Raw genomic sequence first — 13,816 nt, 5'->3', positions numbered from 1 at the left:
GACAAATATGATTTTGAGCTGAGTGAAAGCATCAAATAGTGTACCACCAGTAATGAAAATAAAAACAATTTGATAATAATTTCACCTTGCCAATTGTTTTTATGATATATATATCATTATTGATTACTTTCAAACTTCTTTGGGCAAAAAAATTTGGCTATATTTATATTTCACCGGCTTGCATGAATTTTATGTGCCTCTCATTAATTACCAAGCAAATTTAGTTAGATCGAACAAAAAATATATATAGTGGTGACTAGTTTTACCCCAAAGTAAATTTGCTAACGCAGAGTACCATATTAATTAGTGCTAATGTATTCCCTTTTTCATATGCAAAGCGCATATCTGTGATCGATCGTGCACTTAAGGTGCCCTGGCCCGATAAGAGACCGGTATCCCATTTTCAATTGTAATGTAGTCCATTACCTTTTAAATTCCTGAGGGCGGTGTACATCAGTTTCTATCCCTGTCCTACATCAATTGAAAATTTAAAACAAAAAATAAGAACCATTTGTTGCGTGAGTAACACACCTGCATCATCTATATATGTACCAAATCACGCTTTATTTATCTCTTAAACATCTAAGACTCAATGTACAAATTAATAAAATCTATGGATCAATTTTCTAGCTTGGTTTGCATGGTGCTCGATCGGACGCTTAATTGAAGTGGTTTTGGAAGGTTCATTCAGTGAAACATGTCGTGGCTACTCCTGCTGAAGGTTGATCCCATGCCGGAGTAGATCTGCATCTGGGTGAGAATGTGCTCGAAGTTGTCATTAGACTTCTCGATGGGGTGTGTATGGGTGCCCTCGTATGTGGTCACCACCACGCCCTCGTCCCTTGACAGCCGCTGCACCTGCTTCTTCACGTTGCACCCTTGGTGTGTGCATCTGTAGTAGCTTCTGCATCCACATGCGTGCGAAAAAAGAGTAAGTTCAATCAAGAAACTAGCTAGCTAGTAGCAAAAACGAGGAGATATATATGAATGCATGTATATCCATGCATGCATGTACAAACGGCGGGTGCACACAAGCTGAACATATTTGGTGAAAAGATGCACTCATTTCTCTGTAAGAAGAATATAGTATAATTTATCTGCAAATTTCAAGTCGTGGTGAGGTCTATTATTGTGTTCATTTAGAAGAGTGCACTGTTCAATAACTGCTGCTCGATCCTTAATTGCTAGCTCTTGTTTTCATTGACCCATTGTATTGTTGGACGTACAAATAAGATAGAGGAATGTATTATTTGTATGACTAGCTAATTCTGTGAATTATATTGAATGCAAGAAAAAGTGGTCACCTTTTTGTTTACAATAAAAAAAAGATATATGCATCACTACCGGAATCGCGTTCTTTGCCGAGTGTCTAAGACACTCGGCAAAGGCTATTTTACACTCGGCAAAGGCTTTGCCGAGTGTAACACTCGGCAAAGAATACTCGGCAAAGATTTCATCGGCAAAGGGTTCTTTGCCGAGTGCTTTTTTTCGGACACTCGGCAAAGACTTTGCCGAGTGTCAAAAAGCACTCGGCAAAGAAAAACACTCGGCAAATTAAGAACTCGCAACCTCTCTCTCGCGCATACCCTTCTATACCACTACACTACTACACCAATTATGTTTATATTACGTTTTCATTCCCCATATACTATAACAAATCGAGAGTAATTTGATTATTTAAGGCACTAAATGAGTTTATTTGAAAATGTGACCAACTATAAAGTTGCATAACTTTTTGAGATCTAAAAGTTTTATTTTAATAGTTTCTACATCCGAGACCGTTTATAAAATTTGAATTTTAAATTTAAAAACTTCACACGAAATTTTCAATGATAAGATGATTCCAAATCAAAAAGTTGTCAACTACAAAGTTTCATTACATTTCAAAACCTACAACTTTTATTTTGGTGGTTTTTCCATCCGAGACAGTTTGGAAAATTCAAATTTCAAAATTCAAACATAGTTTTGCATAACAAGATGATTTCAAACTAAAACATTGTCAACTACAAAGTTTCATAACTCTTCAATACCTACAACTTTCATGTTGGTGGTTTTTCCTTTCGAAGTCGTTTTCAAAATTCAAATTTTAAATTTTTTAAATTCAGACTTAGTTTTCGTTGACAATATGACTTCAAACGAAAAAGTTGTCAACTATAAACTTCTATAACTTCTCAAGATCTACAAAGTTTATTTTGGTTGTTTGGTAATTTGTTTATCTCAGATGATGGTTCTAACAATATGCATAAATTCTATACGTCTCTCTCGTAGTTTCATAAACTACGAGAGAGATATAGGTTTTATGAACAAATTTATTTTTATTTTGTCATATGAAGAAATGTTCAATATATAAATTGTACATCATGATGAGTTATACAAATTTGTAGTTGAAAACTTTTTCATTTGAATTAATTTACTACTTTAAAATGTGATTTTTAAATTGTCTTTGCCTAGTGTTGGAGAAAAAACACTCGGCAAAGAGCCCTTTGCCGAGTGTTGTATTTGTGACACTCGGCAAAGAGCTCTTTGCCGAGTGTCAAAAAAAAGACACTCGGCAAAGAAACTCTTTGCCGAGTGTCAAAAATAAAACACTCGGCAAAGAGCTTCTTCGCCGAGTGTTTTCTTTTACCGAGGGTTTTTTGCGTGGCACTCGGCAAAGAGCTCTTTGCCGAGTGCCCGAAATAAAACACTCGGCAAAGAATTTGGCACTCGGCAAAGAGCCAAATTCCGGTAGTGCATGATCTATGTTTTGCCATTATGGAGGTGTTTGTTTAGAATTATAATCTGTCCAGATTATATAATCTAACAAATTTTATATTATACCTCATCAGTGATCCGGTTATTGTTTTTGTTCTTTTATTTAAATAAGGTCAAATGTAATGTGGCATTTACGAATTTGCAGTACGTATATACACCCCCTTTCGCCAAATTCATACCAGATATCATTGTTACCTTTGGCATGGCATGGTGATGATATAGACTTATGTGTTACAAATGCAAAATCTTAAATGTCCCCATATATAGTTGCATGGCCAGTTTTTATATATCTTATCTATGTTTATCCTGGCCATTTCCAAGAATCCGTGTATATGAACGTAGATGTTTATAGAGTGAAGTTTGAGATAGGAAGTGAGATAGGAGGTGGTACATATATGGAGGCTGCTGGAGAACTGCAATCGGCAGCAGATAGAAGTGATGAGAATAACAATTTAGAGCAACTCCAAAGGGATGTTAAAAAATTTAAGCAGGGTAAAAGTTTTTAAGAATGAATTATGATGGATACTCCAACAGTTTCTTTAAATGTGACATGTGGCGCAATCTGTACAGTCGTCGGGAGGCAGTGGATGATCTGATACGTTGATGAATGGATTGGGGAGGGATGAAACACACCAAAATATGAGAGAGAGAAGGTTGCGGATGCGGGACGCTAATTTTTTGGTGAAGAATGAGGGAGCTGTTGTAGTAAGAAAAACCACTATTTTTGACTAATATCTGTTTTGGGGTTAGTTTACACGTTCTTTTGGAGTTGCTCTTAGAAGCTCATTTTACATACTATATGTGCATGCATCGATCATATTATATATGTTCATGCGGTATGTGGCCCTGTCGATCAGTTATCGCCTGATTGGATGCCTGTATCGGACGCGCATATGATCAAATGGGGTGGTCCAAGACAGAGTCAACACATATGGTGGTCCAAGACAAGATGCATGGTGCGGGTAACCAAACATTACATTAGTGTTTTTCTAGCGAGCATAGATGGCTGACACAAACATGAGCAAATTAAACGTGTGAAGGTATTACACACTTCTGCCTCGTTGATGCACATATCACGTGTGTGTAGGCATATGTGTGCATCGAGTGAGTATACATGGCTATATATATGATTGTCTGTGCGAAGCTTATTTTCCGTAGAAGAAGAAGAAAAGGAATCGAGAGAAAATCGTAGAACCATGTCGATGAAGCCGAGATTTTACAAGAAGGAAGGCATCAAGAGTGCTCTAGTAGGAGTAGTGACAAACTAAAATAAAGTCTTTTTGACGACGCTGTAAGTTAGGGATAGAATTAATATATATATGCTGAAGTTAAACCACCGGTGGGTCGTAGTGGACGGAATAGTTTCCGGTCAAATTCGACCGCTGTGTGCTCCTGTTTATTGAATGGTCGATGATGCCCACCACAGCAAAAACATGTGAAACTAGCTAGGAGTCGTTTTCATCTAGACGATGAGGATGAGCTAGAGATGTGTCCTTATCCTATGCATGGATACAAGCCACTAGCAGAGCTTGGAAGATTCGCTAGGACTCCATCTCAATTCTCACCTCACCTACTTTAATTTCTGCGGCCGGATTTGATGAACAGGGATCACGGAGGATTGGAATGGTGATTAAGAGAGACGGGAAAAAATCCCCGAGCAGCAACAGATCAATCAAAACCACAGGCCGATCCATCCATGCAAAATGGATCGCCAGACATGCATAGCATAGTAGTCGTTGTCTCGTTGACGAGAAAAGATCGAGCATTTTGATTGTGCAAGAGGAAGGAAGCAGCTAAGTATTCATTTCAGTTGATCATATATATGTATGTGCGAGTGTGAATTGTGCACCAAAACTAATTAATTAAACTACTAACCGTGGGAAGTTGTTGTTCTTGACGGCCTTCTGGCCGTACTTCCTCCAGCGGTAGCCGTCGTCGAGGATGTCGACCTGGCTGCGCGTCTGGAAGGCGAACCGCGGGCGGCGCTCCTTCTTTTCCCCTTTCCTCCTGGCCGCCGCCGGCCTGTCGTCCGCCTCGGCCTCCTTCTCTCCACTGCCAGCTGCGGCTGGACCTGGACCGCCACCACCGTCCTTGCTGGAGTCGTCGTTGTGGGACAGCCGCTCCGCGACGAAGAAGGAGGACGGCGACGAGGATCCGCCGGCGGCGTGCACGTGCCCGCTGTGCTGGCCTCGGTCGTGGTCGCGCCGCAAGCCGCTAGCGCTGCTGGTGGCAATGAAGTTGTAGGAGCTGGGGGTGCCGGCAGCTGAAGAGGGCTGCGCATGCGTCGCCGTCGTCCCAAAGAGCATGTGATAATTCTCCATGGCTCGCTTAATTAGTTTGCGCCGGCCGGCCGGGCGGAGGGAGGGAGGGGGGAGGGAGGCCTAGAGGGGTTAGTGTAATGGTAATGCTAACCTGCCGACTTGCCGAGCCGTCTGCTACTTTATTTCTGGTCTGGCTCACGTACGTGCACCCTTCTCTTTGACCGGCGGCGGCGCGCATACGATAGACCGGCTGTGTGCCGGTGTCGTGAACGCCGTGTTGTGGCTGCACACTTGCATGCGAACGCCGTGGTTTGTTTGGTGTTGGACGAGGAACAGTGAGTGGCGTAGCAGGAGAGTAGTGCCTGCAGCAGCAAGGCGGCTCTAATTTCTCCATCCATGTCCATCCGTGCATGCATGTGAGATAGCCGATCTCCGCACGAGCGCCTTTCTTCCAATTATTTTTCAACCTGTTTCAATTGTAGGGTACCATCGAAGAACACCTTCGTCGTCGAGGGACGGTGATGAGCAGCTGTCATAGCTGCTGCAGAAACTAAGTTCAGAGCTTTGGATTATTGTCACTTGCACATGATGAAAAAGAAAAAGAAGCTGGCTGGAGCAAGACAAGGTCACATGACTTGTTGGGCAAGGATAGAAAGATAGTATTATCCTTAGCTTACTCATTAGTATAAATGTATAGGCTTAAGGACATATTTGTAGTTCTACCGAAGTTGTACCTTACGCCTATAAATAGAGAAACAATGCTATGCACTAGGGACGCCTTTTGGCTAGAGAAAATCGAAATTTGTTGCCTACAAAGCTATATTTCTCTTACCTTTCATCTTGTAATTCCAAGAAGCCGAAGGTATACCTGTAACCTTTTATTAATTTATAATGAGAAAAGGAAATCATATTTCATGAGGTTAAACCATGTGCTTCATCATTATGTTACACACTACATGTCCTTAAAGTATTTCATTTTTCCTATTTATTTCATGTATATTCATCCTTTTCCAACCTCTTCTTCTAGAAGAGGGGCTGAAGGATGAAGAGGTTGGAAAAGGATGAAGATGAATCTTAATTTAAAAATGTTTCCTTGTTTTTGATATCCTGAAGAAATAAAAGACGAGCGACCAACATTGGCGTCCACCTTTAGTGAACACATGACTACCACAAGGAGCTTTGTCATGCCCTCGAAGAAGACCACAATGGTTGGTTATGTTCTCACTCGGTTCGATCAGAATCAAGGCGAAAACACACTTCTTTGGGAGGCACGAAACCAGAGCAGGAAGGTCACTAACCCCCACCACAAGATGATGAAGTCGATCAGCAGATCCATAACCTTGGGAACATCCATTAGCAAGTTGAGAAAAGCAAAGAAAAATGCTTCGACTTTCTTAGCTCCAGAAGCAAATTGATGAAGCATCCGAGCAAATGCGTAATATTACGCAACACATCAATCTACGTAGTGTTTAAGGGTCTGTACAACCTGAGGCATAAAAGGGATCATGACTCGTGGGTAAAGTGTGCGACCACTGTACAGGGTTAGAAACTGGTATATCATTCGTGCTCACGGTTATGAGCAGCCTTGGGAGCTCCTTTGATTAGAGATATTTTGGATACCTTTGTGGTGATGGTTTAATGATGATGATTATAATTATGGATATTCTTGTATTTCCTCTCGGAGGGAGTACCTTTTGGGATAATAACTTGGGGTTGTTGCTAAAACTTGGCTTCTACTAATAATAAATACCTGACAAACTAAAAGCAACTGCTTTGAGCTTCACCCCCACATAAAGCTAGTCCACTTTTACCAAATGGGACATTTGCTGAGTACGTTGATGTGTACTTACCCTTGCTTAAATACAAAACACCAGGTTTTCCGCATTGTAACCCCTGCTTAGGAGAAGATGAAGACAATGTAGAGGACTTTAGGAGTTCTAGGACTTCGAGGAGTTCTAGACTAGATTAGCGGCAAACCCCTAGTCAGCTACATGTGAAAGCCTCATCATTACTGTGTTTCGCTTTAGCACTTTGATTACTATTTAATTTAATGACTATGTGGATGTCAAGTAATACTTCATTATGTTATTATTTAATGACATAATGAAGTATTTAATACTTCGCTTTAGCACTTTTCCGCGTCATAATTTAATTTAATGATTGTTTGGTGATGTTCATTTATGTAATCGTTGTGTACGTGAATTTCTGATTCTGGCATGTATATGGTTCGCATTTGGTTTGCCTTCCAAAACCGGGTGTGACACCTCACTACCCAAATAAAGATCCCAACCTCACCAAGGCATTCGGAGTCAGCTGATGAAGGTAATCAAACTTCTTCAGAACCTCCACTAGCATCTTATGAAGTGGGAAACACAGTCTAGTGTTCAAAAAGCTTCAGAATACTACCACCTCATCTTTCTCAAGACGCGAGATAGTATCCTCTCCACCAAGCCTGACAATAGAAATGTCATAAAAATAATTGTTCTTCATCACCTCGATATGACCCTTCTTCATTGTCGATTTGCAAAAGACAACATGGTTCGACTTTGACATTGGTTCGACTTCGGCATCACCAGTATCTTCTTTAAAATCAAAATCTTCACTGTCGTCAGAGTCATCTGATAAGCCGTCCAAGATTTCTTCGGTAATCTTTTTGACATTGGCCCTCTCTGCAGCATTGTAATACGCAACAAGCGAAAGCTCGCCACTCTTCCCCTCTTCAGCCATTTCAGAAATGTTGAAATTTGAAAATAAAGTTGTGCAACGAACAATTCTATGAAGTAATCTTCAGAGCTTGAGTATATGATAATGGTAGGGTGGAAAAACAAAATGAATGTTGTGTCCAATGCACACGGACCTTAGTCCATCTTATACACAATGCAGGTAAAAACGCGGGAACCAAAATTTCAAAAGATAGCTTATCACTGCAAGTGGGCTCTTGGCAGGTTTTTACGAAGGCGTATTCTCAATAAATCATTTTCGCTAATAAGCTTAGGAAAGAAGTTTTTCGGACCTTCGGCACGAGGCCTTCATTCATTTCGCAGTCTGGGTTCGTTATAAAAAACGAACCAATACCGCGAGGGGCTACTATTTGGGACCCTCTTTAGCCGAAGATCCTCAAAACATTAACTAACAGGTTATTTTTCAGTCTATTTCAAGGACAGATACCGAAGAACACCTTCGTCTAGGGATGGAGAGCAGTCATCATAGTTGCAGAAACGAAATTGAGAGCTTCGGATTATTGACGCTTGCACGTGATGAAGAAGCTGGATAGGAAAGACAAGGTCACCATGACTTGTTCAGCAAGGATACAAGAAGGAAAGATAACATTGCTCTTAGCTTACTCGTTAATACAAATGTATAGATTTAAGGGCATATTTATAATTCTACTGAAATTGTACCTCACACCTATAAATAGAGGAACAGTACCATGCATTGGGCATGCTTTTTGGCTAGAGAAAATCGAATCACTTTGCCTACGAAGTTGTATTTCTCTTACCTTTCGTCTTGTAATTCCGAGAAGCCAAAGGTACACATGTAATCTTTTATTAATCTATAATGAGAAAAGGAAATTATATTTCATAAGCTTGAATCATGTGTTTACCATTATGTTACGCACTTAGGAGTGACAATGGGCTCTAGACGTTCACTATAAAATTTAAGGATAGGGTCGAATTAGGATCAGACTCTATTTCTATTCATTTTGAACGGAAATTTATTTAGGGCTCTAAGAAATTGTGAATAAGTATTTGAATCGTGATCTTTTACCCTTATACTTTGGAATACCCCTGTACTGTAATATGAGAATATCCTTCCACCAGAAGGAACCATTTTCTCTTCTCAACTATGGAACCCCATCACAATAATACTTGTCCCAGATAAGGTCGTTTACCCACTGCACACTATTCTTTTGATAAAACATGTCAAGTTGTTTGAGTACAAGGGTTTCATTTCTACAAATGAAAGTTGACCACCCCGAGTCCTCATTTCTCTTTAGGTTTCTTATCAAAGCTTCAAGCCATACCCGTTTCTCCTAGAATTACTGCTTGTCCATAGGAAATATTTTGCATATTTGATAATGGTTTCAGTTACAGCAACTGGTAACTTAATTGAGCATATATAATACTCTCTCCGTCCCAAATTATCATTCTTTTTAGCTCTTAGTTTTTATGACTATATTCAAATAAAAGATATGAATCTAGACACATATATGAAACTCATACATTAAGTATTGTATGAATTCATTAGAAACCTAAAAAAGAATTTTAATTTGGGACATGAAGAGTAGGTAGGAAGAGAAGATATAGCACTGAATTTATCAGTTGTGGTTTGTCAGCAGAGGATAAGAATTGGGCACTAGTATTAGTAGTAGAGAGCCTTCTTTCCACCCTACAAAATACGTGGTGAATAATCTTCTACTTGATGCTTTGTAAGACCTAGTGGAAGGCTGGAAGCCCAAAATTGTGTCATCGCCGGAAACCACTATAAGCACACACAGACACACGGTTTGCCTAACACAGCACCGTGTCGACTGTTTACGCTTAGCTTGTTTTTCCAGTCATGCATGGACCTGCAGGCTGCAGCGATGCATTCATGCGTGCCCACACACGGACCAGCAAGCATCCTCGTTTAGTCGTTTGCATATCATCTTAGCTTACATAGTGACCCAAAGCATCAAGTCAGTTTGAGTGAGGTTCCATAGGATTTTATTTATATTTAATACTGCAACATATCAGTAGATTTGATGATGACGGGATAATAAGTTCATTGTAATTGACTAATTAAAGTGACTTACTACAAATTAAGTTCAGAATTCCATAGAATTTTATTAGGATAAAGCTTGTAGCCACACTGTCTCAGTTATCGATATAAAAGCTTACGTGTCCACTGATAATGACATATGCTGGTTACTAAGCGCATGTAAAATCCTAAGCCGTCTTTGGATCGGTTTTCAAATATAAAAGATAACTAAAAAACTATATGATACAACTTTAAATATATATATATATATAGTTAAAAAAATAATATACATATAGAGTCAAACAGACTCTTCGTAAAAAGCATAATGACACGGACCAGCAGAAAGCATAAGCGATGACGAACTCTACTTGACAAAAGGAATACCCAGCTGGTTCACGTTGACTGGAATTTTATGGAGCTTGCTGGGCTCCACTAGGATCCATTACGAATTTTAAGGGCTGATTATTGATGATAATACAATGTCACACCCAACTAAAGTTTAGCCTACGTCGCATCAAATATTTAGATTATAATTATAAGTATTAAATATAGTTTAATTATAAGACTAATTACACAGATAAAGATTAAAGATTAAAAGAAGAGACAAATTTACTAAACCTAATTAAATCTATATTTAATATACACAATTGATATTAAAAATTTGATATAACACGAACAAAAATTTAGTAAGAAAACCAAACACCTTCTAAATCATGACTCGTCATACCAGACCAGCCCATAGGTATTTTGTTTTTTTTTCTTTGTCTATTATATTGTCTTGTTCTCGTACTACTCACTCTATTTGTTTTAGAAACAGTACAATTCTGGCACAGTCGTATTTTTGTAGTTTAAGTTAGATTAATTATAATATATATATATACCAATATATATGATACAAATAAATATTATTCGAATAGTTATAAAATATATTTTTATAATAATTATTATTTTAGAACCATAAATATGAATATATGATTTATAGTTATATTCCCTCCGTCCTAAAATAGTATTTATTTTAGCTTTTCATTTTTTTATATATTTAAATGGTTAATGATGAATCTAGACATATATATTAAGTGTTATATGAATATACTAATCTGCTAAAACGAATTTTAATTTAGGACCTAGTAGTATTATTTTTTTGGACAGACAGAGTACAAAATAACGATGGTCACGTGGAGCTAGACTTCTCATCGGATATACTGATGTCTCTTCAAATGCTAATATTATCCACTCCATGTAAACAAGACTTTCATCAAATTTAATTACTACTACCAGGCTACCAGCTGCGACCTGCCAGACTTGGGTTTTATACGACGGAATGAAGCTCTGTGAACAGTAGTAGTAATAGTATTAGTAGTAATAGTAGTAATAATAGTAGTAATAATAATAGTAATAATAATAAAAAAAAACAAAAACCAGATCATGTGTCTTCCGTCTGTATATACTCCCTCCATGTACAAATATTTATAGCTATGGTATTCAACTATTCATACCGGTCAAATTTTCTTAAGTTTAAGTAGTGGTTTCACATGCGTGTGAGGGCTAGGGGTTCGAGTATATGGCACATGGAGCATGTGCGCCTGGAGTGGTCACTTGGCATGGCGTATGACTATACTAGACACGTAGACGTGGCCAGAGAGGGGAGGTTCCTGGCTTGAGGTTGACCGACGAGGACGTTGGTCTTCTAAGGGGGTGGATTTTGATATCATTGTCTAAGGCTTAATAGAATTAATAGAGTATTTGTACCAACAAGGTACATCTTCTTTTTCGAAAGCCTATCTCGAAAGAACCTCCAGGTTAAGCGTGCTTGCCCTAAAGAAATCTTAGGATGGGTGACCGACCGGGAGGTCTTCTCGGATACGCATGAGTGAGGACAAAGTGCACATAAAAGGCTCGCGTGGGTCTGTGGGGATTATATATGATCCTAGAGGGCTGCCAGGAGTAAGTATTGCCGGTTCGGGAGTGGATGATGTGTTATAGTTAGGTATCTGTTAGGATTTTAGGAAGAAACACAATATGGCAACATAATTGCTAAGTTACGCCCTCCTCCCCTCCAAATATGTCAAAGGGGAAGAAAGACTTGTAGAGTTTAATATCTGGGAGCACCTTAAGGCAAAAGAAAAACCAATTGAATACATGGAGTTTTGACTTAAACATAAGACAAGGCTGAAGTAAAGTATTTTCTTATCAAGCTATTCTTTTCATTCCTTAGAATATAAATATGTCATGAATAACAACCTACAAAACAAACAACCAATAGAGCTTCACCTTTATAATACATTTGGAGATTCTTCGGGGAGAACATGTTATAGGTGTAGGATTAGAAAAGGGGTCAACCCCTGTAGCAGTGGTACTATTCACCTATTTATAGGGTTGGATTGGTATATTTTCCATATAGAATTACAATAATGCCCTTCATCCTCTATAAAAGGTTTTATATGACTGAAGAGGGGTATCCGTGTATTTTTATGGTAGAGGCATGTCGTGCACACCTTTTCTTCCTTCTTTGTAGCTTCTCATATTATGTTATCCGAAGGTGATCTTGACGGTGGTCGAACTTTATCTTTTATCCCACCTTTGGCTTATCATCTATCAATTCCATTGATTAGTATGAAGCTCCAGTTCAATCGACGGTCCAATGATACCTTCCCTAAAAATGCGCTAATCCAAAGAGAGTTTGAGATCCATGAGAACTTAATGGAAGGCCTATTTGATAAGATTTCAAATGGATCTAGTTTGACCTTAAGATCACATAATCAAGGACATCAAACAATTATCACAAGTTATCGTTGTTTCTCTTGAGAGCTGCATTATCGTTGTGGGCCTTATATTTACCTTTGGGAACCTAGTAAGCATGCTCCAAGAATACTAAGAACACATCAAGGAAGCCCTTGGACATACTTCACCTTGGCCACCACCTTAGGAGGCCAGCAAGGACGTCCAATCCAAGTTGGAGTTCCAATATGTGTCAAGTTCAGAGTAATTCTACAAATATAGGACCAACTTACAGTAAGACATACTCCCTTGACACACATAGGCTTTGTTTTTTTATGATCACATATATATAGAAATATAATTTAATAAATTAACAAATGGATCTGGTCCCACATCTAATTTTTCATAGAATAACTAGAATCATTGAAACAAGTTGACATCCAAAATCTTTCAATGTGTTGTGTCACCATCTTTTGGGCTATTTGCGCCTTGTAACGTGTTGGGACTCTTATGGATACTAATAGGAATCCTTACATGCCTCTTAGACTATATAATTAGCCCACCAATACCCACATTAGGATTCAGATTTTGCTTTAGATCAATCTACCTTTGAACAATTATCATTATCAGTTTGTGAACCCCCCCTCCCACATCTAAGATCTTAATTATACATTAGCAACTGCTGATTTCTGAGCGGTGTATTTTTGAGTTCTTGCTTGTGTTCTTTATTGCCGAGAACACACAAGTTCTTGGTTCTTGAGAACCTGGTTTCCAGCCAAAATCCATTAGGCCATGTTTGGTTTCTTTAGTCTAGTGACTAAAGTTTAGTTAGGGGACTAGAGTTTAGTCCCTAACATGTTTGGTTCTAGGGACTAAAATTAGTAAGAATATACTAAATGGCTTATAAGAAGACTAAAATGGAATTTAACATTCTCCTGTTATTAGTACAATTGAACTAAATGAGGGGCAAATGTGGAATTAATATGGTTTAGTCCATTTTAGCCACATCTTGAGTAGAGATGGCAATGGGTACCCGAAACCCGAATACCCGACGGGTTTTACCCGATATGAAGGCGGGTACGGGATGATTTCTCTACCCGCGGGTATGTTAATGGGTAAAAACCTCTACCCGTTGGGTAGACGGGTACGGGTATGGGTTGGTACTACCCATACCCGTCTACCCGTGGGTAAAATATACCCGCATCAATAGCACTATAAACATCTAATAGAGTCCAACTTAGCTAGAATAAAACCCTTCTCTAGTTATCATTTGTCTAGATACCAAGTTATGTAATCATATGATTTGTTATATGTAAAATTGAAGTTGTTTTTATATGTTTATT

At 38.7% G+C, this 13,816-nt stretch overlaps 1 protein-coding gene across 1 annotated transcript; it reads right to left on the bottom strand.

Moving 5' to 3' along the window:
- Positions 1–400: 400 nt before the first annotated feature.
- LOC103648003 (uncharacterized) lies at positions 401–5,829 on the bottom strand. The gene is made up of 2 exons (XM_008672509.4): positions 4,630–5,829; positions 401–904 (listed from the first exon to the last, which is right to left on the bottom strand). Exons 1-2 carry the CDS (start codon positions 5,073–5,075, stop codon positions 688–690), a joined length of 663 nt encoding a protein of 220 aa, XP_008670731.2. The 5' UTR covers positions 5,076–5,829; the 3' UTR covers positions 401–687.
- Between the last annotated feature and the right edge of the window lie 7,987 nt (positions 5,830–13,816).

This window comes from Zea mays, chromosome 2 (genome assembly GCF_902167145.1).
Source record: "Zea mays cultivar B73 chromosome 2, Zm-B73-REFERENCE-NAM-5.0, whole genome shotgun sequence".
In the NCBI taxonomy this organism is placed as follows: Eukaryota; Viridiplantae; Streptophyta; class Magnoliopsida; order Poales; family Poaceae; genus Zea; species Zea mays.
This window is presented reverse-complemented; position numbering and strand designations above follow the sequence as displayed.